Source organism: Passer montanus, unplaced genomic scaffold (genome assembly GCF_014805655.1).
Source record: "Passer montanus isolate IOZ18808 unplaced genomic scaffold, ASM1480565v1 scaffold62, whole genome shotgun sequence".
NCBI classification, from domain to species: Eukaryota; Metazoa; Chordata; class Aves; order Passeriformes; family Passeridae; genus Passer; species Passer montanus.
In genome coordinates, this window is record NW_024371260.1 from 1,023,237 (window position 1) to 1,041,242 (window position 18,006).

Below are 18,006 nucleotides of genomic sequence, written 5' to 3' on the forward strand. Positions count from 1 at the left end.
GGCTGGGATGTGTCTCTCTGTCCCCAAGGGCTGGGATGTGTCTCTCTGTCCCCAAGGGCTGGGATGTGTCTCTCTGTCACCTCCCTGGTAACTTCCCTGGAAACTTCCCTGGAAACTCTCCTCTTCCTCTGGAATAACAGATCCAGGTGGAAAAAGGGCCTTGCAGGGTGTCCCTAAGGGCTGGGATGAGCAGGGCTGTGTCTCTCTGTCCCCAAGGGATGTCTCTCTGTCCCCAGGGGATGTCTCTCTGTCCCCAAGGGCTGGGATGTGTCTCTCTGTCCCCAAGGGCTGGGATGTGTCTCTCTGTCCCCAGGGGATGTCTCTCTGTCCCCAAGGGATGTCTCTCTGTCCCTCAGGGATGTCTCTCTGTCCCCAGGGGATGTCTCTCTGTCCCCAAGGGCTGTGATGAGCAGTGGCCTCTCCAGCTCTGCCCCCTGTCCCCAGCTCCTTCACCTGCATTTCCTTGGCCTCGTGGCTGCCTGGTCCTGGGACTGAATCTCTTTTCAAACAATTTATTCCCGTTTATTCTGTAGAACGCCCCGGTCTGGTGTCAGTGTTTGCCTCCAGTAGCCACCTCAGGGTGGAAATAAAAACCCCAAACCCTCCAGTTGTGCTCTGCCCTTTGCCATCCATCAGCCAGGGGTCACGGGGGCTGCAGCTCAGGTCTGGAAACCTGCAGGAAATCAGTCTTTGTTACACGTGAAATAAAGCAGTCTATGGGGAAAATAACCATAAATGTTCATTATTTGTACAGGAAAATCAATTTGTAGGCCAATTGACCAAATAAAGTAATACAATTTGCTGGGAAATCCCCCAGGTGTGGCAGGCAAATCGCAGAGCAGGGCTGGAGCTGAGCTTTGTGTGGGGACGTGGGGTGGGACTCAGGTTTGTGTGGGAAATGTGGGGTGGGAGGGACAGGAGGCTGAGATTTGGGAGGGAATGTGGGGTGGGAGGGAGGTGGGATGGGTTTATGTGGGGTGGGAGGGATATAGGACTGAGATTTGTGTGGGGAATGTGGGGTGGAAGGGATGTGGGACTGAGATTTGGGTGGAAATGTGGGGTGGGAGGGACGTGGGACAAGTTTGGATGGGAAATGTGGGGTGGGAGGGACATGGGACTGAGACTTGGGTGGAAATGTGGGGTGGGAGGGATGTAGGACTCAGGTTTGGATAGTGAATGTGAGGTGGGAGGGATGTGGGACAGGTTTGGGTGAGAAATGTGGGGTGGGAGGGACGAGTTGGTTTTTTTTTTCCCCTTTTATTTTTTGTGGGGTTTTTTTACTTGCTTGTTTTTTGATTTTTTTTTTGATTTTTTTTTTTTTTTCCCCCAGAGAAGCTGTTATTATTTAATAATTGCTGGCAGCTCCCTCCTGCCCTGGCAGCCCCAGTGCCACGCTGCTGTCCCTGTCAGGGATGCCCTGGCAGCTCTTCACCCCCGTGCTCACCCCAAACCCTGGCTGGGCTGGGGGGATGAAGATCCTGGCCCCTCCTCTGCCTCCCCGGGCTGATGGGGCACAGGGCAGGAGTGTCCTGGAGGGCAGCGTGCCCTGTGTGGGTGTTTGCCTGATCCCAGGGGAGGGCACACTCTGCCCCTTCTCCTGCCCCTCATTAGAGCCATGCCAGGTTTGTTACTGGGAGAAGCAGAGAAAAACACCCTGAGCCTCCCCTGTCTTTATTATCAATAAAAAGAGAGAGCAAAGGCAGTCTGGGCTCCAGGATTTCCTTCACCTCTGGAAGAGGTTTGGGGTTCTGCTGCTGGCAGCTCCCTGTGCTCCCCGTGCTCCCCAGGCTCACCTGGCAGCAGGGAGTGCCCAGGCTGCTTTCTCCTGCGGGTTTTTATTTTATAATAATTATTTTGGAGGGTTGAATCACAGGCACGTGAACAGTCTCACAATAGGAGCCAGTTCTTGGGGCATTTACATTTGTGTGCCCTTCTTGAGTCCCAGGGGCTGCACCTGCTCCTCTTGGGGTCACTTCCCACTGGGATCAGCTCTGCACTATTACTATTACTATTACTATTACTATTGTATTTTTTTTAAATTTTGTTCCGTGGAGCTCTTTGTGCCTGGCAGGATCAATTAAATTCTCACCAGGGGCTGCCCTGGCCAGGGCTCTTTTTCCTTTTCCTCTTCTTTTTCCTTTTTCTCTTTTCCTTTTCCTCTTGTGCATCTCTTTGGGTTTTGGGATTCTTGGCATTCCCACCTTCCTGACCTGCTGCTGCTCCCAAGTTCTTGGTTGTTTTTTGGTGGTTTTTTTTGTGGTTTTTTTTTTTGGGTTTTTTTGTGTTTGTTTGTTTTGGTGGGGTTTTTTTTGTGATTTTTTTTCTTTTTTTTGAGGGGGAGGTTTGTTTTGTTTTGGGGTTTTTTTGTGGTTTTTTTTGGGGGGGGTGGGTTTTTTTTTTTTCTTTGTTTTTGTTTAATTGCAGCTCCATCTCTCAGGTAGCCTTAAATAATGTGCTGGTACCATCTGATTTTTTCCCAGGGACAGGAAATACTCCTGCCTGTGATTTTAATTTTTTTTAAAAAACAAAGCCACCCCCTACCCTGACAACACTTCAGAGTATTCAGAGCCCAGGATGGAGCTGTTCCCAATGCCCTCAGCACCCCCAGGGGCTCTGGGAAGGCTTGATTTAATTAATTAAAGAGGAAAGGGATGCTCTGCTCCCCATCCCAGGGCTGGGACAGGAGGATTCAAATTCCAGGAGACTCCCTGGGCTGCAGCAGGGCTGGGGACACCTCTGGCAGCTGCCAGCAGTGCTGAGGCTCCCGGAGGGTTCATTCCCATAATTCTGCAGCCACACCTGCCCTGGTGCTCCCCCAGGTGTGTCTGGGCAGCTGCTCCTCCCCGGGGGTGTTCTGGAGGACAATTTTGATTTTTGGAGCAGGTTGTGGGCCAGGCTTCTGGCTGCCTTTGTGTTTTCATCTGAAAGTGATGATGTGTGTGTGTGTGTTGTGTGTGTGCTGGAGGATTCCTCTAAACAGATTAGGGGAGTGCAATTGATTCCAGGCTGGCTGCAGATGAGTACAAAAGGCAAAATTGATTGGCTCGGTCTGTTTTAATTTTCTGGGGACGTAGTGAATAAATAAATAAATAAATAAATAAAGCATCCTCCAAACCTGAGGGTAAAAACACAAAGCAAACGGGACCTGGAAAATGGCGTTGTTAGGGCTGAAATTGTGGGATTTACAAGGAGCTGTTCCTCCCTTTGTGGCTGAGGAGCCTTGGGGCAGGGGCTGCCCCTGGGGCACATCCCCTGTGAGGGGCAGGACTGGAAAAGCACCTTGAGCACAAAAAGTGTCACGGGGCAAGGGATGCACAGCTCATGAAGTGCATGGTTTTTCCCGCATTTCCCCAATTTTTGCCATTTTTGGCCCGCTGCTCCCCCTGGCTGCTGGGTTGGGGGGGGAGCCCCTCCTGGGGTGATCCTTCCAGATGGCTTCAGCTCGTTATCACAGCAATTAGGGTGCCCTTAACCACCACCACTGCAATTTGCTGGCAGAGGTAAACAAGGTTTTGTTTGGTATTAGTGGAAAGTTCTTAATTTGTTTAATTAAAACAACCTGGGCCCTTCTCTCAGCCTTCTTCCCCTGCAGAGAGCCCGGCTTTGCCAGGACTCCTCCTTTTGCCAGGTTGGGTTGCAAAGCTGCAATCAGGTTTTTTTTTTGCATTTCTGGCCCTGTTTCACGCCTCTCCCCCTGCCCAGGGGATGGGCACAGAGCTGTGGCCTCGCTGGGGTCCCAGTTCCATGATTTTATTGCCTAAAATCACAGATTCTGTGGGGCAGTGCTGCCTCCCTGCTTTCCCTGCTGCTGGCACTGTCCCTGTCCAGCCCTGGTCATCACTTCCCTGGGCTGCTGGCAAAGCTTTAATTCAGTGCTGAGCTGGAAATGTTTGGTGGGAGATGCTTTAATTGAGTGGTGAGCTGGAAATGTTTGGTGGGAGATGCTTTGAGTGTCAAGGTGGAAATGTTTGGTGGGAGATGCTTTAATTCAGTGCTGAGCTGGAAGTGTCTGGTGGGAGATGTTCTGGAGGCAGAGGTTGGTGCCTCCTGCCTTTCCTCCAGGTGAGGATGAGGAGCAGGCTGGGGATGAAGGGCTGGGAGTGCAGGGCTTGGTCAGAACTGCAAAAGCCACAACCAGAAATGCCCGTGCTGGGAAATCCTTTTGCAAAGTGACAGAGTGACAAAGTGTCAGCCAGGTGTGACAGCTCTGCCTTGTCAAAAAGAGCTTTTCTGACAGAGATAAACAAGTTTGTTGTTTGGTGTTTGTGGAAATGGCTGTTTGGGGCGGCTCCTCACCAAATCCTTGCTGTGTTCTCTTTCCCTGTCCCGTTCCAACCCCGTGCCAGAACCGGGGCCGCCTGGCAGAGAAGAGGAGCGTCCCCCTGCCCCCCAGCAGGCTCCCCAAGAAAGAGCTGGGCTCCACCTTCCCCCACAGCGAGGACAGCCAGGAGAGCGACCAGAGCAATGGGCAGCAGCCCGAGGTGAAGCAGGAGGAGGACCTGCACATCAGTATCATGAAAAGAAGGTACCTGCAGGCGGTGCTGCCCTGGGCAGGTGGTGGGGGCACCCCGGGGCTGCAGTGCCACCTCGGGGGCACAGGGCAGCCCTCAGAGGGGCTTTGCTCGGGGTGCAGCTGGCACTCGGGGTTTGCAGGTTGTCACTGGGGTCCCACTCTCTGTGGCTTTGTCTGGCCAAGGGATTGCACCCTGGCCAAGGAATCACCAGTGGGCTTCAGCTGCCTGAGGTGCAGAGGGGTGGGAACCCCAAATCCTGCCTGCTGCTCCCAGCTGGGCTCAGATTCTGGTGTAAATGAAATGGGGGAGCAGTCTGGGGAGCAGCAAGGTGTGGGGTTTGTGTTTGATAGCAAGGTTTTGTGTTTGGTTAAAAGTGTGGGGTTTGTGTTTGGTTGGAAGTTGTGGGGTTTGTGTTTGACTACAAGTGTGGGGTTTGTGTTTGGTTGGAAGTTGTGGGGTTTGTGTTTGACTACAAGTGTGGGGTTTGTGTTTGATAGCAAGGTGTGGGGTTTCGTGTTTGATAGCAAGGTTTTGTGTTTGGTTAAAAGTGTGGGGTTTGTGTTTGATAGCAGAGCTGTAAGGTGTGGGGTTTTGTATTTGGTTGTAAGTGTGGGATTTGTGTTTGGTTGCAAGGTTTTGTGTTTGATAGCAAGGTTTTGTGTTTGGTTAAAAGTGTGGGGTTTGTGTTTGATAGCAAGGTGTGGGTTTTGTGTTTTATAGCAGAGCTGCAAGGTGTGGGGTTTGTGTTTGGTTGCAAGTGTGGGGTTTTTTTTTCTGCTGGCCCTGGGGACATGAGGAGCAGTGTCACCCCCTCCTGCTGGCCTGGGGGTCTCTGGGAACAGCAGGAGCAGCACAAAGGTGCCAGAGCCCAGACAGGACAGCTGGGTTGGACAAGGCAGGAATTGGGGCAGAAAAAGGAATTGGGGCTGGACAAGGCAGGAATTGAGTAGAAAAGGGCAGGAATTGGGGCTGAAAAAGGTGAGAATTAAGACTGAAAAAGGCAGGAATTGGGGCAGAAAAAGGCAAGAATTGGGACTGGACAAGGCAGGAATTGGGGCTGGACGAGGCAGGAGCTGGGGCTGAGGGGCTGTGGGGGTCCCCAGGCTGGAGCAGGGGTTCAGGGGCAGGAGAGGAGTGCTCAGCCCTGCCTCTGACCTCTCTTTTTTGTGTTTGTTTGCTGCAGGATTCACACCCACTGGGATCTGAACATCTCCTTCCGAGAGACCTCCTGCAGGTACCGTTTTTGGGCACCTCTCTGTGTTGCCACACTGGGAGTTTCTGATTTGTTTCTGGGTGCTGATGGATGTAAAAGGACATTTCTGTCAGTTCTGGGGGTTTTTTCCTTCCTCCCTTTGTTCCTCATCCTCCCCTTGCCACACACCCTCTCTTTTGTTTTTATTTTGGGGGAAGCTGTGGGGTGAACAGTCCCTTTTACATTGGAAGACAGAATTGATGAGACTTCTAAAAAGCCCAATTTTGCTGTGTTTACTCTGGTCCCAAGAAGGTGGAAATTCATAAATTGAAGATCTCCAGTTGCAAACTGAATATTCCTCTGACCTGGGCGTGGTGCATTATCGTCATGTGCTGGCAGCAGTCACAAACTCTCTAAAAATCCAAAAATTTGTGTTAAAAACGGGGATTTTGAAAGGTCTCTTTTATTCTGGATTTCCAGATCAGGGAAATCATTTCCCTTGAGTTGTGGAAAACTGCTCAGTTTTTGGAATGAGAGCAACAAATCTGGGGAGCTTCTCAGGGAGGAGAAAACAGAGCAGGAGAGGGCAGGGTGGGGGTCTGGGGTGCTCCCTCCACTCCTGGGTGCTGGGGAAATCGGGATCTGCTCCCTGGGATCTGCTGCCAAAGAGCAGCCCAGGGGGAAAGTGGGGTTTTGGATGTTTTTTGTGAGCCTGTTAGTTAGAGATGGAACAAAGGGAAGTGATCACAACTGGAGCAATGTCCGTGTCTTTAACTGACCACTGGAGAGGGAATTAAACCTTGGCCGTGGGAATGAAGGTGGGAAATCCACGTGGACTCATCCTCCAAGAGGGAGCAGTGAGGGCAGAGGAACCCTCTGGTGTTTAGCTGAGCACAGACTGTGGCTCTGAAGCACAATTCCGAAATTTTCCAGCGTTCAGAGCACAAACCCCACCCACAGCGAGCACCACGAGCCAGGGCAGCAGCTCAGCACCCAGAAAAACAGCTTTTGGAAAGGCAGCCCTTCGAATGAGAACCCTGCTTAGCTGCTCCAAGCTGTTGGGACTCCGGAATACAAAAGGATGGATTCCTTCCAGGCAGAGCCTTTCATGCTAAATTTCAGCCCAGAGCAGAGTTTTATGGCTGTTATAAACTCCTGAAAGGCAGAGGTTTGGGATGGAAGTGCTGACAGTGCCTTAATTAATGGCCCTGTGAGCAATGGTTCTGCACAATGGCAGCTGAGGGTGCCAACACCTTTGGAAATTAGAATCCCTGTCTTAAAAAAATAATTCTGAGCTTGCAGTGCGTGGAATAAAATAATGGTCTGAGTTTTATGTCAAATGCATTTCCTGGTCTTCCTCAGCTTGATGTTCCCTTCAGTTTGGCTCTGTCCTGGAAGAAACCTCAGTAATTCCCCTGGGGAACAGAAGTTTTGCTTTTCCTGAGGAGTCCAGCTGTCCAAAGCTGCCCATCCAGCCCATTTAGAAAGGGGAAGAACTGGTTATGCTGTGTGCCAGAGGAAGGATTTGGGGTTTTCTGTACTTGAGGGGCCCCAGTTGCCAGCACACAGCCCTGTACACCAGATTTCAGTCCAGGTGTGTTACCTGAGAGCTGCCCTGCTGGGTGCAGCTGTAATGGGGAATGGAGCAGGGCAGGCAAGAGGAAAAAGGACATAAATCAGGCTGAGGGGAAGGAGGAGGTGAGAAAACCTGGGAAACGAGATGGGAGAGCAAAGGAAATGGGAAATGGAGTGATTTAGCTCCCTGCTTTGGAAGGGAGAGCAGGGGAGGGTTGAAAAGCAGATGTTGGTGGAGGTGTCAAGGCTGCTCCTGACTCAGCAGGGCTCTGCTGGGTGACACAGGTGACACTGTCAGTGTCACAGCTCTGCCGTGCCAGCGCTGACAGAGCCTGCCTCTGGGGCTGCCTGCTTTTAGGGGTTTTTTTTTCCTAATAAGCTTTTCCTTTCTAATCTCTGAGACCTGAAAGGGAGACTGAAAGGTCAGGGGGAGCTTTCAGCAGCTAGAGGCAGAAGGTGAGAGCCCTGGGCAGGTGAGAGGCTGGGGAGGTGAGAGCCCTGGGGAGGTGAGAGGCTTGGCAGGTGAGAGCCCTGGGCAGGTGAGAGGCTGGGCAGGTGAGAGCCCTGGGCAGGGGAGAGGCTGGGCAGGTGAGAGGCTGGGCAGGTGAACTCTGGGCAGGTGAGAGCCCTGCAGCTCCTGCAGGGAGCCCAGGCAGGGCAGAGGCAGCAGTGACCCCAAACAGGGACCTGCGTGTCCCTGCCAGTCTCTGCCAGTCCCTGTGTGTCCCTGCCAGTCCCTGCGTGTCCCTGTGTGTCCCTGCCAGTCCCTACATGTCCCTGCGTGTCCCTGCGTGTCCCTGCGTGTCCCTGCCAGTCCCTGCCAGTCCCTGCCTGTCCCTGCCTGTCCCCTCTGGCACGCCCTGGCTGCTCCCCAGCTGGCAAACCCGGGGCTGGGCTGAACAATTTGAGTTTTGCCCATCAGAAGAAGTCAGGGAAGAGTGGACTGGGGGATCCCAGCTCTGTGGGACCTGCAGAGCTGTCCCACAACTCTGGGGACAGTTTGGTTCTTTCTGGGGAAGGCTCTAATGAGACACCACAGACGTGGCAGGAAAAGGACATTTCTTTAGTACCAGGCTGAGTTCAGCCCGCCCAGCTCCTTCCTGCCCTGGGTTTGGGAATTGGCTGCTCAGGGAAATCCTTCAATCCTCTCCTGGGTTTTTAGGGATCGGGCACAGCACAGGGACCTGAGTGGCTTTTCCCTTTCCTACAGGGGTAAGGCCAAACCAGGGGGAAATTTGGAGTGATGAAAAAAGTATGACCTAATCTGAATTAATTATGTCATCATGATTTCATTAGCAGCACTTTCTGCTCTTGCACTCGTTCCCAGGAAGATTTATCTGGCTGCAGGGATGGGGTGGGGAAGGGAGACATTTGGGGACTAGCAGAGCTTCAAGTGCTAAAGGGGAATGGGGGCTGATAAACCAGTTTTAACTTGCATTTAAAGCTAAAATTGCATTTCAAATAAAGGTGAGAAGAGCTGTAGATTCCTACAAGAAAAGGGGAAATTTATTTAGAGTAGTTCTGGCCATGTTTATCCTGAGAGTGCTGAAATCTTTGGTGCTTGGGAGGGGTAATGCACCTTTTGTAGGGTGTCCTGAAGGATTTGGGATAACCTGAGCATCTGAAGGCCTGTGTGTGTTGTTGAGACACAGCCAGGGAAGAATTCCTGATGCCTTTTAGCTCATATAATCCCCAAAAAAAAGAGCCCATGCACAAAAAAGAACCAGCCTGCTTTTGGGTCCAGCCTGGCAGGGCTGCAGCTGGAGGTTCTCTGTGCCCCCGTGGGGTTGGGGTGGTTTGGGGTGTCCTGGGTCCCACCTGGGGATCCTCCCTGCCCCAGCACCAGCGAAAGCTGCTCAGATTTAATATTCCATCAGCTGCCCCTGGTGAGGGAGAAAAGGAGGGGGATTTGGGGTGCTCAGAGACCCCTCAGCCCCACACGTCCCCATCCCTGGCAGGGCAGAAACCTCCTGGCGTGTCCCTACCAAGTGCCACCACCCCTCAGGGATCCCTGTGCTCCCTCAGGGTGCTGTAATTCCAGCTTTTTGTTTTATTTATGAGCTTGCAGAGAGCTGAGTGACAAAGCAGGCTTACAGCGAAAACATCTTCATACTTATTTCCACCTTATTTTGGAGTTGCCAGCCCTACTGATCATTTTTATGAACTGTCATGAGCATTAATGAAATTTTATGGGCATTTTGCTGGGGACGGTGCAGGATGATGAATTTGTTTTTCCAGGCTCGGCCTGCAGGGAGATTGAGGGCTGTGCTGCCCATGGGCAGGGTTGGCATTTCCAGGCCCCTCTGCTCATTCCAGTTGGGAAAACTTGCTCATCCCTCCCTCCTTCCCCCTCCCTTGGTGCTGTGTCCGTGGTGAGGCCTCAGGAGGGTCCCTGCAGGCAGGGCTGGGGTGCTGCTGAATTCTGGGCTGTGAAATCTGGGTCTGAAAGGACACACAGTGACCCCGAGGGTTTTGTGCCAGTGGTGAAGCTTGAAAAGTTACCCAAAAGGCCGAGCAGTAAAAATAAATATGTAATATAATATATAATAATAACAACTTATAATACAGATGTGTAGTAATGTAATATATAATAATGCATAATATACAATATAATACATGAAATGTAATCTACATAGACATAAAATATAAAATATATAATATATATCATATATTGTATTACACAATATACATATACATTATATAATACATATACATAATAATACATGATCCATATAACAATAAAATATATAGTACAGTACAATAATATATAATATATAATATATAAGATATAATATATAATATATAATATATAATATATAATACATAATAATAGAATATATTATATATGATAATATAACATTATATAGAAAACAAAATATATAATATATAATAATACAACATAATAGAGAATTATATACAATGTAATATAAATATAATATGTATTTACATGATAAATATATAAATATATTTTACAAATAAAATTAATAATTAGAGGTGGCCTTGTGGTGGCTTTCCCTGAGCTTTGCCTGCTGGGTTCTGTCCAGGGCACAAAATCCCCATGGGGACCCTTGCTGCTGTGGCAGGGGAATTTCCAGGGGCTGCCTTGGCTGGCTGTGACAGAGAGGGGACAGAGAGGTGACACAGTGCCAGAGGTGACACAGTGCCAGAGGTGACACAGTGCCAGAGGTGACACAGTGCAGGGCAGCTCAGCCGCTGTCCCCAGCCCTGTCCCCTGTCCCCAATCCCGCCCGGCTGTCCCTGCGGTGGCTCTGGGCTCTGGCCAAGGTGAGCAGCGCCAGGAGGGGACTGGGGCTGAGCTCCCGCTGTCCCTGATCCCCAGCCCTGCCTGTCCTGCTGACTCAGTGCCTGCTGCTGGGGACAGGGACACTGACCTTGCCCCGGGGCCACGCCAGGGCACGGCCAGGGGAGTTTTTCTGTTGCTGAGGGAGTTCCTGCTCACAATTCCCTGCCCTGGGGGGCTCTGCTGGGCTGCAGGGTGGGTAACCCTTCACTGCTTTGTGCCCTGTGTGTGGGGGGGACTCAGAGCTTGTGAAATTTTATTTATTTATTTATTTTTAATGTTTAAGATTTTTTAAAATTAAATTTAAAATTTAATTTAAATAAATTTTTATTTTTTTTAATTTTGTTTGAGAAGCTTTGTGTTCCCGTAAGGAAGAAGCTGAGGGCGTTCATCAGCTCTTGGGAATAAAGATGATTTTATTCCCAGAGCACTGGGTTTGGCTGGGATGGGATGGGAGGCTCTCTGTTCTGCACAGCAGAGACACAGCTCACACATTTTTTCCACCCTGAGCTGCCACCATTAACTGGGAGCAGCAGGGGCTGATTTCTGACAGGTTGTGTGCAGGAGGTCAGAGCAGGGAGATGGAGCAGCCCCTTCTGGGGCCCAAAAATCAATGAGCCTGTGATTAAATGGCCCACGGAGGCTGGACACTGCAGGTGCAGGGAAAAGCAATGATATTGGTGATGTTTTATTGCAGGAATTGCTTTCCCAGCTCCTTGTACAACCCCCAGCTTCACCAAATTTGGGGTTTTTTTTGTCCAGGGGCTGCACTGGAGCGCTGGTGTTTGTTTAGAAATCAGTTATTAGGGTTTTTTTAAAATGGTAACTAGAAAATCTGAGTGCCCGTGCTGGACCAGCCCTGCTGTGCTGTCACACCAGGGTGTTCCTCAGGGCTGCAATGATGCACCAGCATTTAAGGACCAGTCTGGCTTCTCCTCTAATGGCTTCCATAAAAATCTCATTATTCCCTGCCAGCCCTGCCTGATTCCCATCCCTCCCTGGGCACAGAGTCCTGCTCAGCCCTGGCTCCCCCAGGCTGGAGAAGCCCTCCAGGGCCACCAGGGCCCTGTCACTGTCAGACACTAAAAACCACCTCGTGAGCACGTTTGCAAGGTTAAAAGGGAAGTTTATTTTTTATTTTAACATTTTTAGATTTCCAAAGGTGGCAGTGGTTGGAGGGTGACAGTGCCGCCTCTCCAGTGACACTGGACAAACCAAGAGTCCATCAAGTTTCTCCTCCATAAAATAATGTAAAACAATGAGTTATTTACAGAAAGGGTGTGAGAAAGGTCCTCACAGGGATGTAAACATCAGAAAACCTTAAAAAATCAGGGTGCCAGGGAATCAGTGAGACAGCCTTGGAGCAGCCCTGGCTGCAGCTCCCCCTGGCCTGGCCACTGCCCTCGAGTCTCCTCCTGCAGCTCTGCCGTTCCTCCCGGTGCACATTGGATTTTTCCTTCCTTTATTGGAGGGAGGGGCAGAGGGTCGGGGCAGTTTTATGGCTGCTGTATTGATCAGTAAAATTTAATATAATCCCTGCACTTACTGCGGGATCGTTAAGGGGATGGAGAGCTGGTGAAATGTGTTTCAGAAGAAATATTTTTCCATTTTCCTTTTTTTTTTATTTCCTCCCTGTTTGTGAAATGTGTTTTAAAAGAAATATTTTTCCATTTTCCATATTTTTTTAAATTTCCTCCCTATTTTTGCTTTCTGAGTCTGTCTTCTCTTCCACTCTCCTGCTTTGCATTCCTTCAGAGATTTTTGACTGTGTTTTCCCAGCTTTCCTTTGATTTGATGGGGAACTGGGAGAAGTTCCCCAGTCTGCCCCTCCCTGGGCATCCCCAGGGAGCAGAGCCCAGAGTGCCAGCCTGACATCCCAGTGAGGGGCAGAACAGCACATTTACACTCCTCAATTCCCTATTGACCCTTAAATCCGTTTTTTTCACAGGGAGCAGAGCCCAGAGCTGCCAGCCCAGCCAGGTGTGGGGCAGAACATCACATTTACACCAACATCTCACACTTTTAAATTCCCTATTAACCCTTAAATCCCTTGTTTCACCCTTAAACCCCGTGTTTCACCCGGGGAGCAGAGCCCAGAGGTGCCATCCAGCGAGGTCTGGAGCAGAACATCCCATTTACAGCAGCAGCTCACGTGGAGCAGCCCTGGGTGGAACTCCCCCTGTGCATGGTCCTTCAGCCTCACCCCCTGAGGAGGATGGGGCACAGGTTATTTTATGAAAAGTCCTTTGCTAGGATTTTTCTCCCAATTTTGCTGAGAAGCCTCAGGAAATAATTGTAAATAATAACTCTCTGCTGCTGTGGAATGCAACAGGTGCACCTGTGGTTGGTGCAGGTTGGTTGTTTCTAATTAATGGCCAATTAATGGCCAGTCACAGATGCACTGGCTCGGACTCTGGGAGTCACAAGCCTTTGTTCTTCAACCCTCTCCTGTCCTTTCCAGCCTTATGATGGGTCTTTTTCTCTCCACTCTTTTAGTGTAGTTTTGGTATAGCATTTTAATAGTAATTTAAAAAATTAAATATATATCATATATAATATATATATTATATATAATACATATATTATATATATAATATATAATATATGTTATAATATATATGTATAAAATATATATAATCATGTAATAAACCACTCTTGTGAAACATGGAATCAAGATCCATGTCTCCTCACACCAAGCATCCACCACAGTGTGGGCGAGCCCCTGCTCCTCCCCTCCTCCTGCGGCCAGGGGGGCTGCAGGAAGGGAAAAGGCAGCCCCTGCTGGGAATTATTCCCATTTTGGCCCAGCTGTCTCCTTCCCCCTCTCCCTGCAGTCTGGGCAGAGGCAGCAGGGCCTGCGGGCGCCTGGCTGCCCGGCTCTGCGCAGCCCTGACACTGATTGATATTTTGGTTAATTGTCTCCAGCCATTAGTCTGCTCATCCCTCTGCCCCTCAGACAGGCGCTCGCTGCTAATGGCTGGAAATGAGACACATTTGGAGGGCGTTGCTCCCGGCCTGGCTCTGCCTGGTGGCGGGTGACCCTTGGGGACATCTGTCAGCACCTCTGTGCCGCTGTGGCTGGCAGGCCAGCATCCCTCCTGAGGGTGCTGCATCCCTCCTTGGTCAGTGGGATGGGAATGAGCTGGCTCAGAAAGGGCTGGGGTGGAGAATGGTGCTGGGTTCTGCCTGGCTCCGTGGGTAAACTGAGGCAGGAGTGTGCCTGCGGCTCCCCGAGCGTGGATTTGCTGATGGTTTTATCTTAAACCCATGGAAAACGTCCTGAAAGCAGGAGGTTTTGGGGGAAGGAGAGCACCACTGCTGCTGCTGGATGATTCCCCCTCCTGGGTTCTGTTTTCCCTGGATCTATCCCAATGTTCTGCCCCCTCTGGGTTTTGAGGAGCCCCTCCAGAGAGAGGGGTTTGCATTTTCCTGGTGGATGAAACCATCCCTCCCAGCAGCTGAGCGTGTTTACACCCCAGCGCTGCTCGGGGCTCCGCTGGGATGCGAGGCAGCGTGCAAATGCAAAGATGTAATTATCCCATTTTTCTCTTCCCACTCCCTGCTCTCCTGGCTCCTCTCCTCCGCCCTTTCCGGGCCTTGTGCTGATGGCAGCGTTTATCTGCATTTGTCCTCTGTCCCTGACAGCCTCTTATTGATTGGCATGATTAAAAAGAACTGATAATCACTTCACATTAATCCCATAAATGACTTAAGACACCAAAATATTTGCATAATGCATCTTAAAGGTGGCAGCTAAAAGAGGATAAGACCCAAAACTGCTTGGCACAGGAGAAATGGGCTTCCCACTCACCTGTGGGCTTGCTTAAGTAATGAGCCTCGTGCTTGCATAAGGAGCACTCGAACTGCTCTGGGGGGGATGCTCGGGGGATTTGGGACCCGAGCATCCCTTCTCCTGCTGATCCCCCCGAGGGATGGGCAGTCACGGGGCTGTTTGTGTCTGCAGCCTCCCGTGGAAATCTGCGGCCAGACGCCCGCTGAAAGTCCCTAAAGACTTTCTGTCCTGAACTGATCTGATTAGCAGCGAGCTAGACACGGATTAGCCCCTGCTGCAGCCCCAGCCTGGGCTGGCAGCGCCGGGCTCTGCTCAGGGCCAGGGCAGCAGCACCGGGGGGGTATTTAAGGCAGATCAGTGCTGGGTAATTCTGCAGATAATGCACCCTCCGGGCTGCCCTGCCGGGCCCAGGTGAGGACACCCCTGGGTGGGAGGGAGCTGTGGCTGGGCAGGGAGGGCAGCGTTCCTAATTTCTGTCGTTTTTGCCAAGTGTCTCCGGCTCTCCTGGCTGGCATCTTCCCTTCAGAGAGAGGGCAGGAGGAAAAGTTGCCCCGTTGAGGTGGGGGTGAGCCCCTGGTGCTGGAGGAAGAGGAGCTCAGCATCTCCTGCAAGCAGACAAACAAAAGGGAGATGTTCCAGCACCAGCAGCTCCTGCCACGGGTTCCACCTTGTTCTTCCTCCTCACTCCTTGTAGATGATTTACTCAGGAATATTTTGCAGCTGGAGAGTGGTTTGCCAGCAAAATCATTCGCCACTGAGCTGCAGTATCTGCTACAGTGAATTTTTGTGTTCATCTTCTCCATAGAAGGAAAAAAAAATTATTAAAAAAGGACTAACCCAGCCTAGTTAGCAGCAGTGTGATGTAAGGAGAACAGGCAAAATAATGCTGAATTGCTCTAACACAGTCTCTTTTCCCAGAAGGAAGAGCATTGTTTCAGGATCTGTTGGAGGGGGAGTTGAAAATGGGTTTTGTAAATAAATCTGTCCCCTCGGCTCTGAGTGACGCTGCTGTCCAGGCTCGTGGTGGGTTTCTCTCTGAGGAGAAAAACCATTATTCAATCAAATCAAACAGCCTTTTGTCCCAGCACTGATGGAATGGAAAAACTTCGGTTTTATAAGAATAGAAGGGTGGCAGCTGATAGAAAACTATCAGTTATTTCAGTTCAACTTTCCTATTCACGCTGGAGCAGCTCTGCCAATTCCTCCTCTTTCAGTTTTTCCGTGCTAGATGTGAGTCCTGGCCCACGCAAGTTATATCTGGCAGGGCTGGGATCAGCAGCTCTGGCAGCTGCAGGGCCCTTGATGGGAAATGAGAGGGGAGCTGGGGAAGGGCTTTGAAATCCCCAAAACCCAGGAGAGGTTACGGAGGCGCCCGAGGGAGGGAGGGAGGGAAAGGGGGGAGAGCTCTGCTGCAATCCAGCCGTGCTGCAGCACACAAAACCCTCTCCCGGCTGTGCTCAGACTGGGGGAAATTAAATTCTGGGGGGTGCAGGTGGGATTTCCTTAACGTGGGGTGTCTGTGCTCTGCCGCAGCCGCGACAGCGACCTGTCCACCATCATCTCCAACCTGCACCAGAGCCGCCAGCTCGTTATGCCAGAGAGCCAGAGCCGCTGTGAGTTCAAGAGGAACCCCCTGGACGTGGGGCTGGCAGCAGCAGGTGAGGGCTGGGCACCTCCTGCTGCCCTGGCCTCGTGTTTTCCCTCCCTTCCTTCCCCTCCTGTCCCCGTTGTCCTGTTGGTTTTTTTCCGTGCTGCGCTTCAGCTGTCAGAAACCTGGTGGTGTTGTGGATGAAGGTTGAGGTGGGAAGGATTTCCTGGTGGTGGCGAAGCCCCTTTGGAGGTTTTTGGGCTTTGGAGTTGCCAGTGTTGTTGTCAGAGGCAGTGCTAACGGAGCTTGTGGCAGCACGGGGCTGCAGTGTCCCCAGGGCTGGTGGCAAGTGAAGCAGAAAGGCCTTGCTCAGAGCATGATTGGATTTGTAATTTCATTAATCTGAGGTTCCCCACGCTGCTGCCGGGCCTGCCAGCTCCTCTGGGAGCAGCAGTGGTTGGGATTCTGGGGCTGCCTGGCAGTTTTGGGTTGTTCCCCTGGTTTCAGCTGCAGCCAGTGTGGAACCAGAATTGCTCCTGAGGATGCTGCCCTGGGTGTCAGGGAGGGGTGTGGGGAACTTTGGGCTGCTGGCAAACGTGCAGGAGTCAGCAAGTGAGAGTCTGGGGTAAATAAACCAAGAGCTGCTTGTTGAGTGCAGCATCCTTCAGTTAGGAGTGAAGGTAGAGGAAAAACTGGGGTTTCTGTCAGTTTTTATACTGCTTTATACAGTTCTATACCCTGCCCTTCCAAATCAGAGCTGGGTCTCTCTGTGTGCTGTTTTGGGCCTTTTCAGAAAGCCTGTCTGGTTGTGGGGCTGTTTGTGTATTTTGTCAGTCATTCTGCTGAGTGTGTGAGTGAACCCCAAATCCAGAGGGAGCCCCACACCTCACACCCTTTGGGAATATCTTCGGGGGATGAAAACTTAAATCACATCTTCAGGATGGGTTCAGGAGGGATTTGTGGTGTGTGTGTAAATCAGCCATGGCAGCTCCAGACTTTGCTTTCACAGCTGAATCTCCAATCTCATCATTAACAATTTCCCAAAGCCCCTTTCCCTGCACAGCTCCAAAAGCCAAGCTGGCCATAAATCCATTTTTCCCTGTGACCCTGCTGGAGTCTGTGTGGCTCAGCTGACCCTGGATGTCAGAATGGGTTTCAGTGTTGTTTGCTTTGCAGAGAAACTGCTGGGCTTGATCAGCATTGCTGGAATTCTCTGAGACCTGTGGCATTCCAGAAATGCAAAGGGTTCTTCTCATTCCCACCAGGAGAAAAGATGAGGTGTAGAAGCTCTGATTCCTCTTTCTTAATAGGTGTTTGAGCTGCTCTGGTTTGTTTCTTAGATTAAGAAATGGCCTCAAGTTGTGCCAGGAGAGGTACAATATTAGGAACAATTATTAGGAATAATATTCACGATATTAGGAGCAATTTCTTGGGGGGAAGCTTTGGAAGAGGCTGCCCAGGGCAGTGGGGGAGTCACCCTGGAGGTGTTCAGGTCACCTGGGGATGTGTGCTGGTGGTGCTGGGTTAATGCTTGGCCTGGCTGCTCCTGGAGGTCTTTTCCAACCTCTCTGATCCCGTGAAATATTCAGGAGTGGAAAAGAAGAGGCTCAGGCACACAGGAGGCCACCAAGGCAGTGACCAAGCTCTCAAGGACAGGTTTGGGGTGTTTCAGGTGGGCACAGGAGGCGTCTGAGGGGACAGGGGCTTTGTCACCTGTCCCCAGGGCCAGCTCCACTTTGGATTTTGGGGCTGGTTTTGCTGGGAGGGGAGCTGGGTGATCATGAATTGTTAGAGAATTTTCAGAAGTGGTTCTGGCTCGGACTGAAGGACTGGTTGTTGTTGCTGTTGTTGTTGTTGAAACCATTTTGTTCCAACAAGAAGGGCAGGGGAACTTTGCCCCCAGCCCTGTGTGTTGGGTTATGAGAATCTCCCCTCCTAAAGGCACCTGGAGATAAACAATGCTCAATAAATGATGCTGAGGCCACTGGGTTCAAGAAGTCCTGCATCACTCCTGGCTGGGAGCTGCAGGGGCTCTCCCTGGTA

General features: G+C 50.9%; 1 protein-coding gene across 4 annotated transcripts in view; it reads left to right on the forward strand.

Annotated features, from left to right (window-relative positions):
- SAMD11 (sterile alpha motif domain containing 11) overlaps window positions 1–18,006 on the forward strand; it is a 75,547-nt gene that overhangs the window by 17,104 nt on the left and 40,437 nt on the right. For all 4 annotated transcript variants that reach the window (XM_039727669.1, XM_039727671.1, XM_039727670.1 and 1 more), the window contains 3 exons: window positions 4,347–4,525; window positions 5,698–5,748; window positions 15,909–16,033. In XM_039727669.1, coding sequence (XP_039583603.1) covers window positions 4,347–4,525; window positions 5,698–5,748; window positions 15,909–16,033 — 355 coding nt within the window. The remainder of the gene's footprint in view (window positions 1–4,346; window positions 4,526–5,697; window positions 5,749–15,908; window positions 16,034–18,006) is intronic.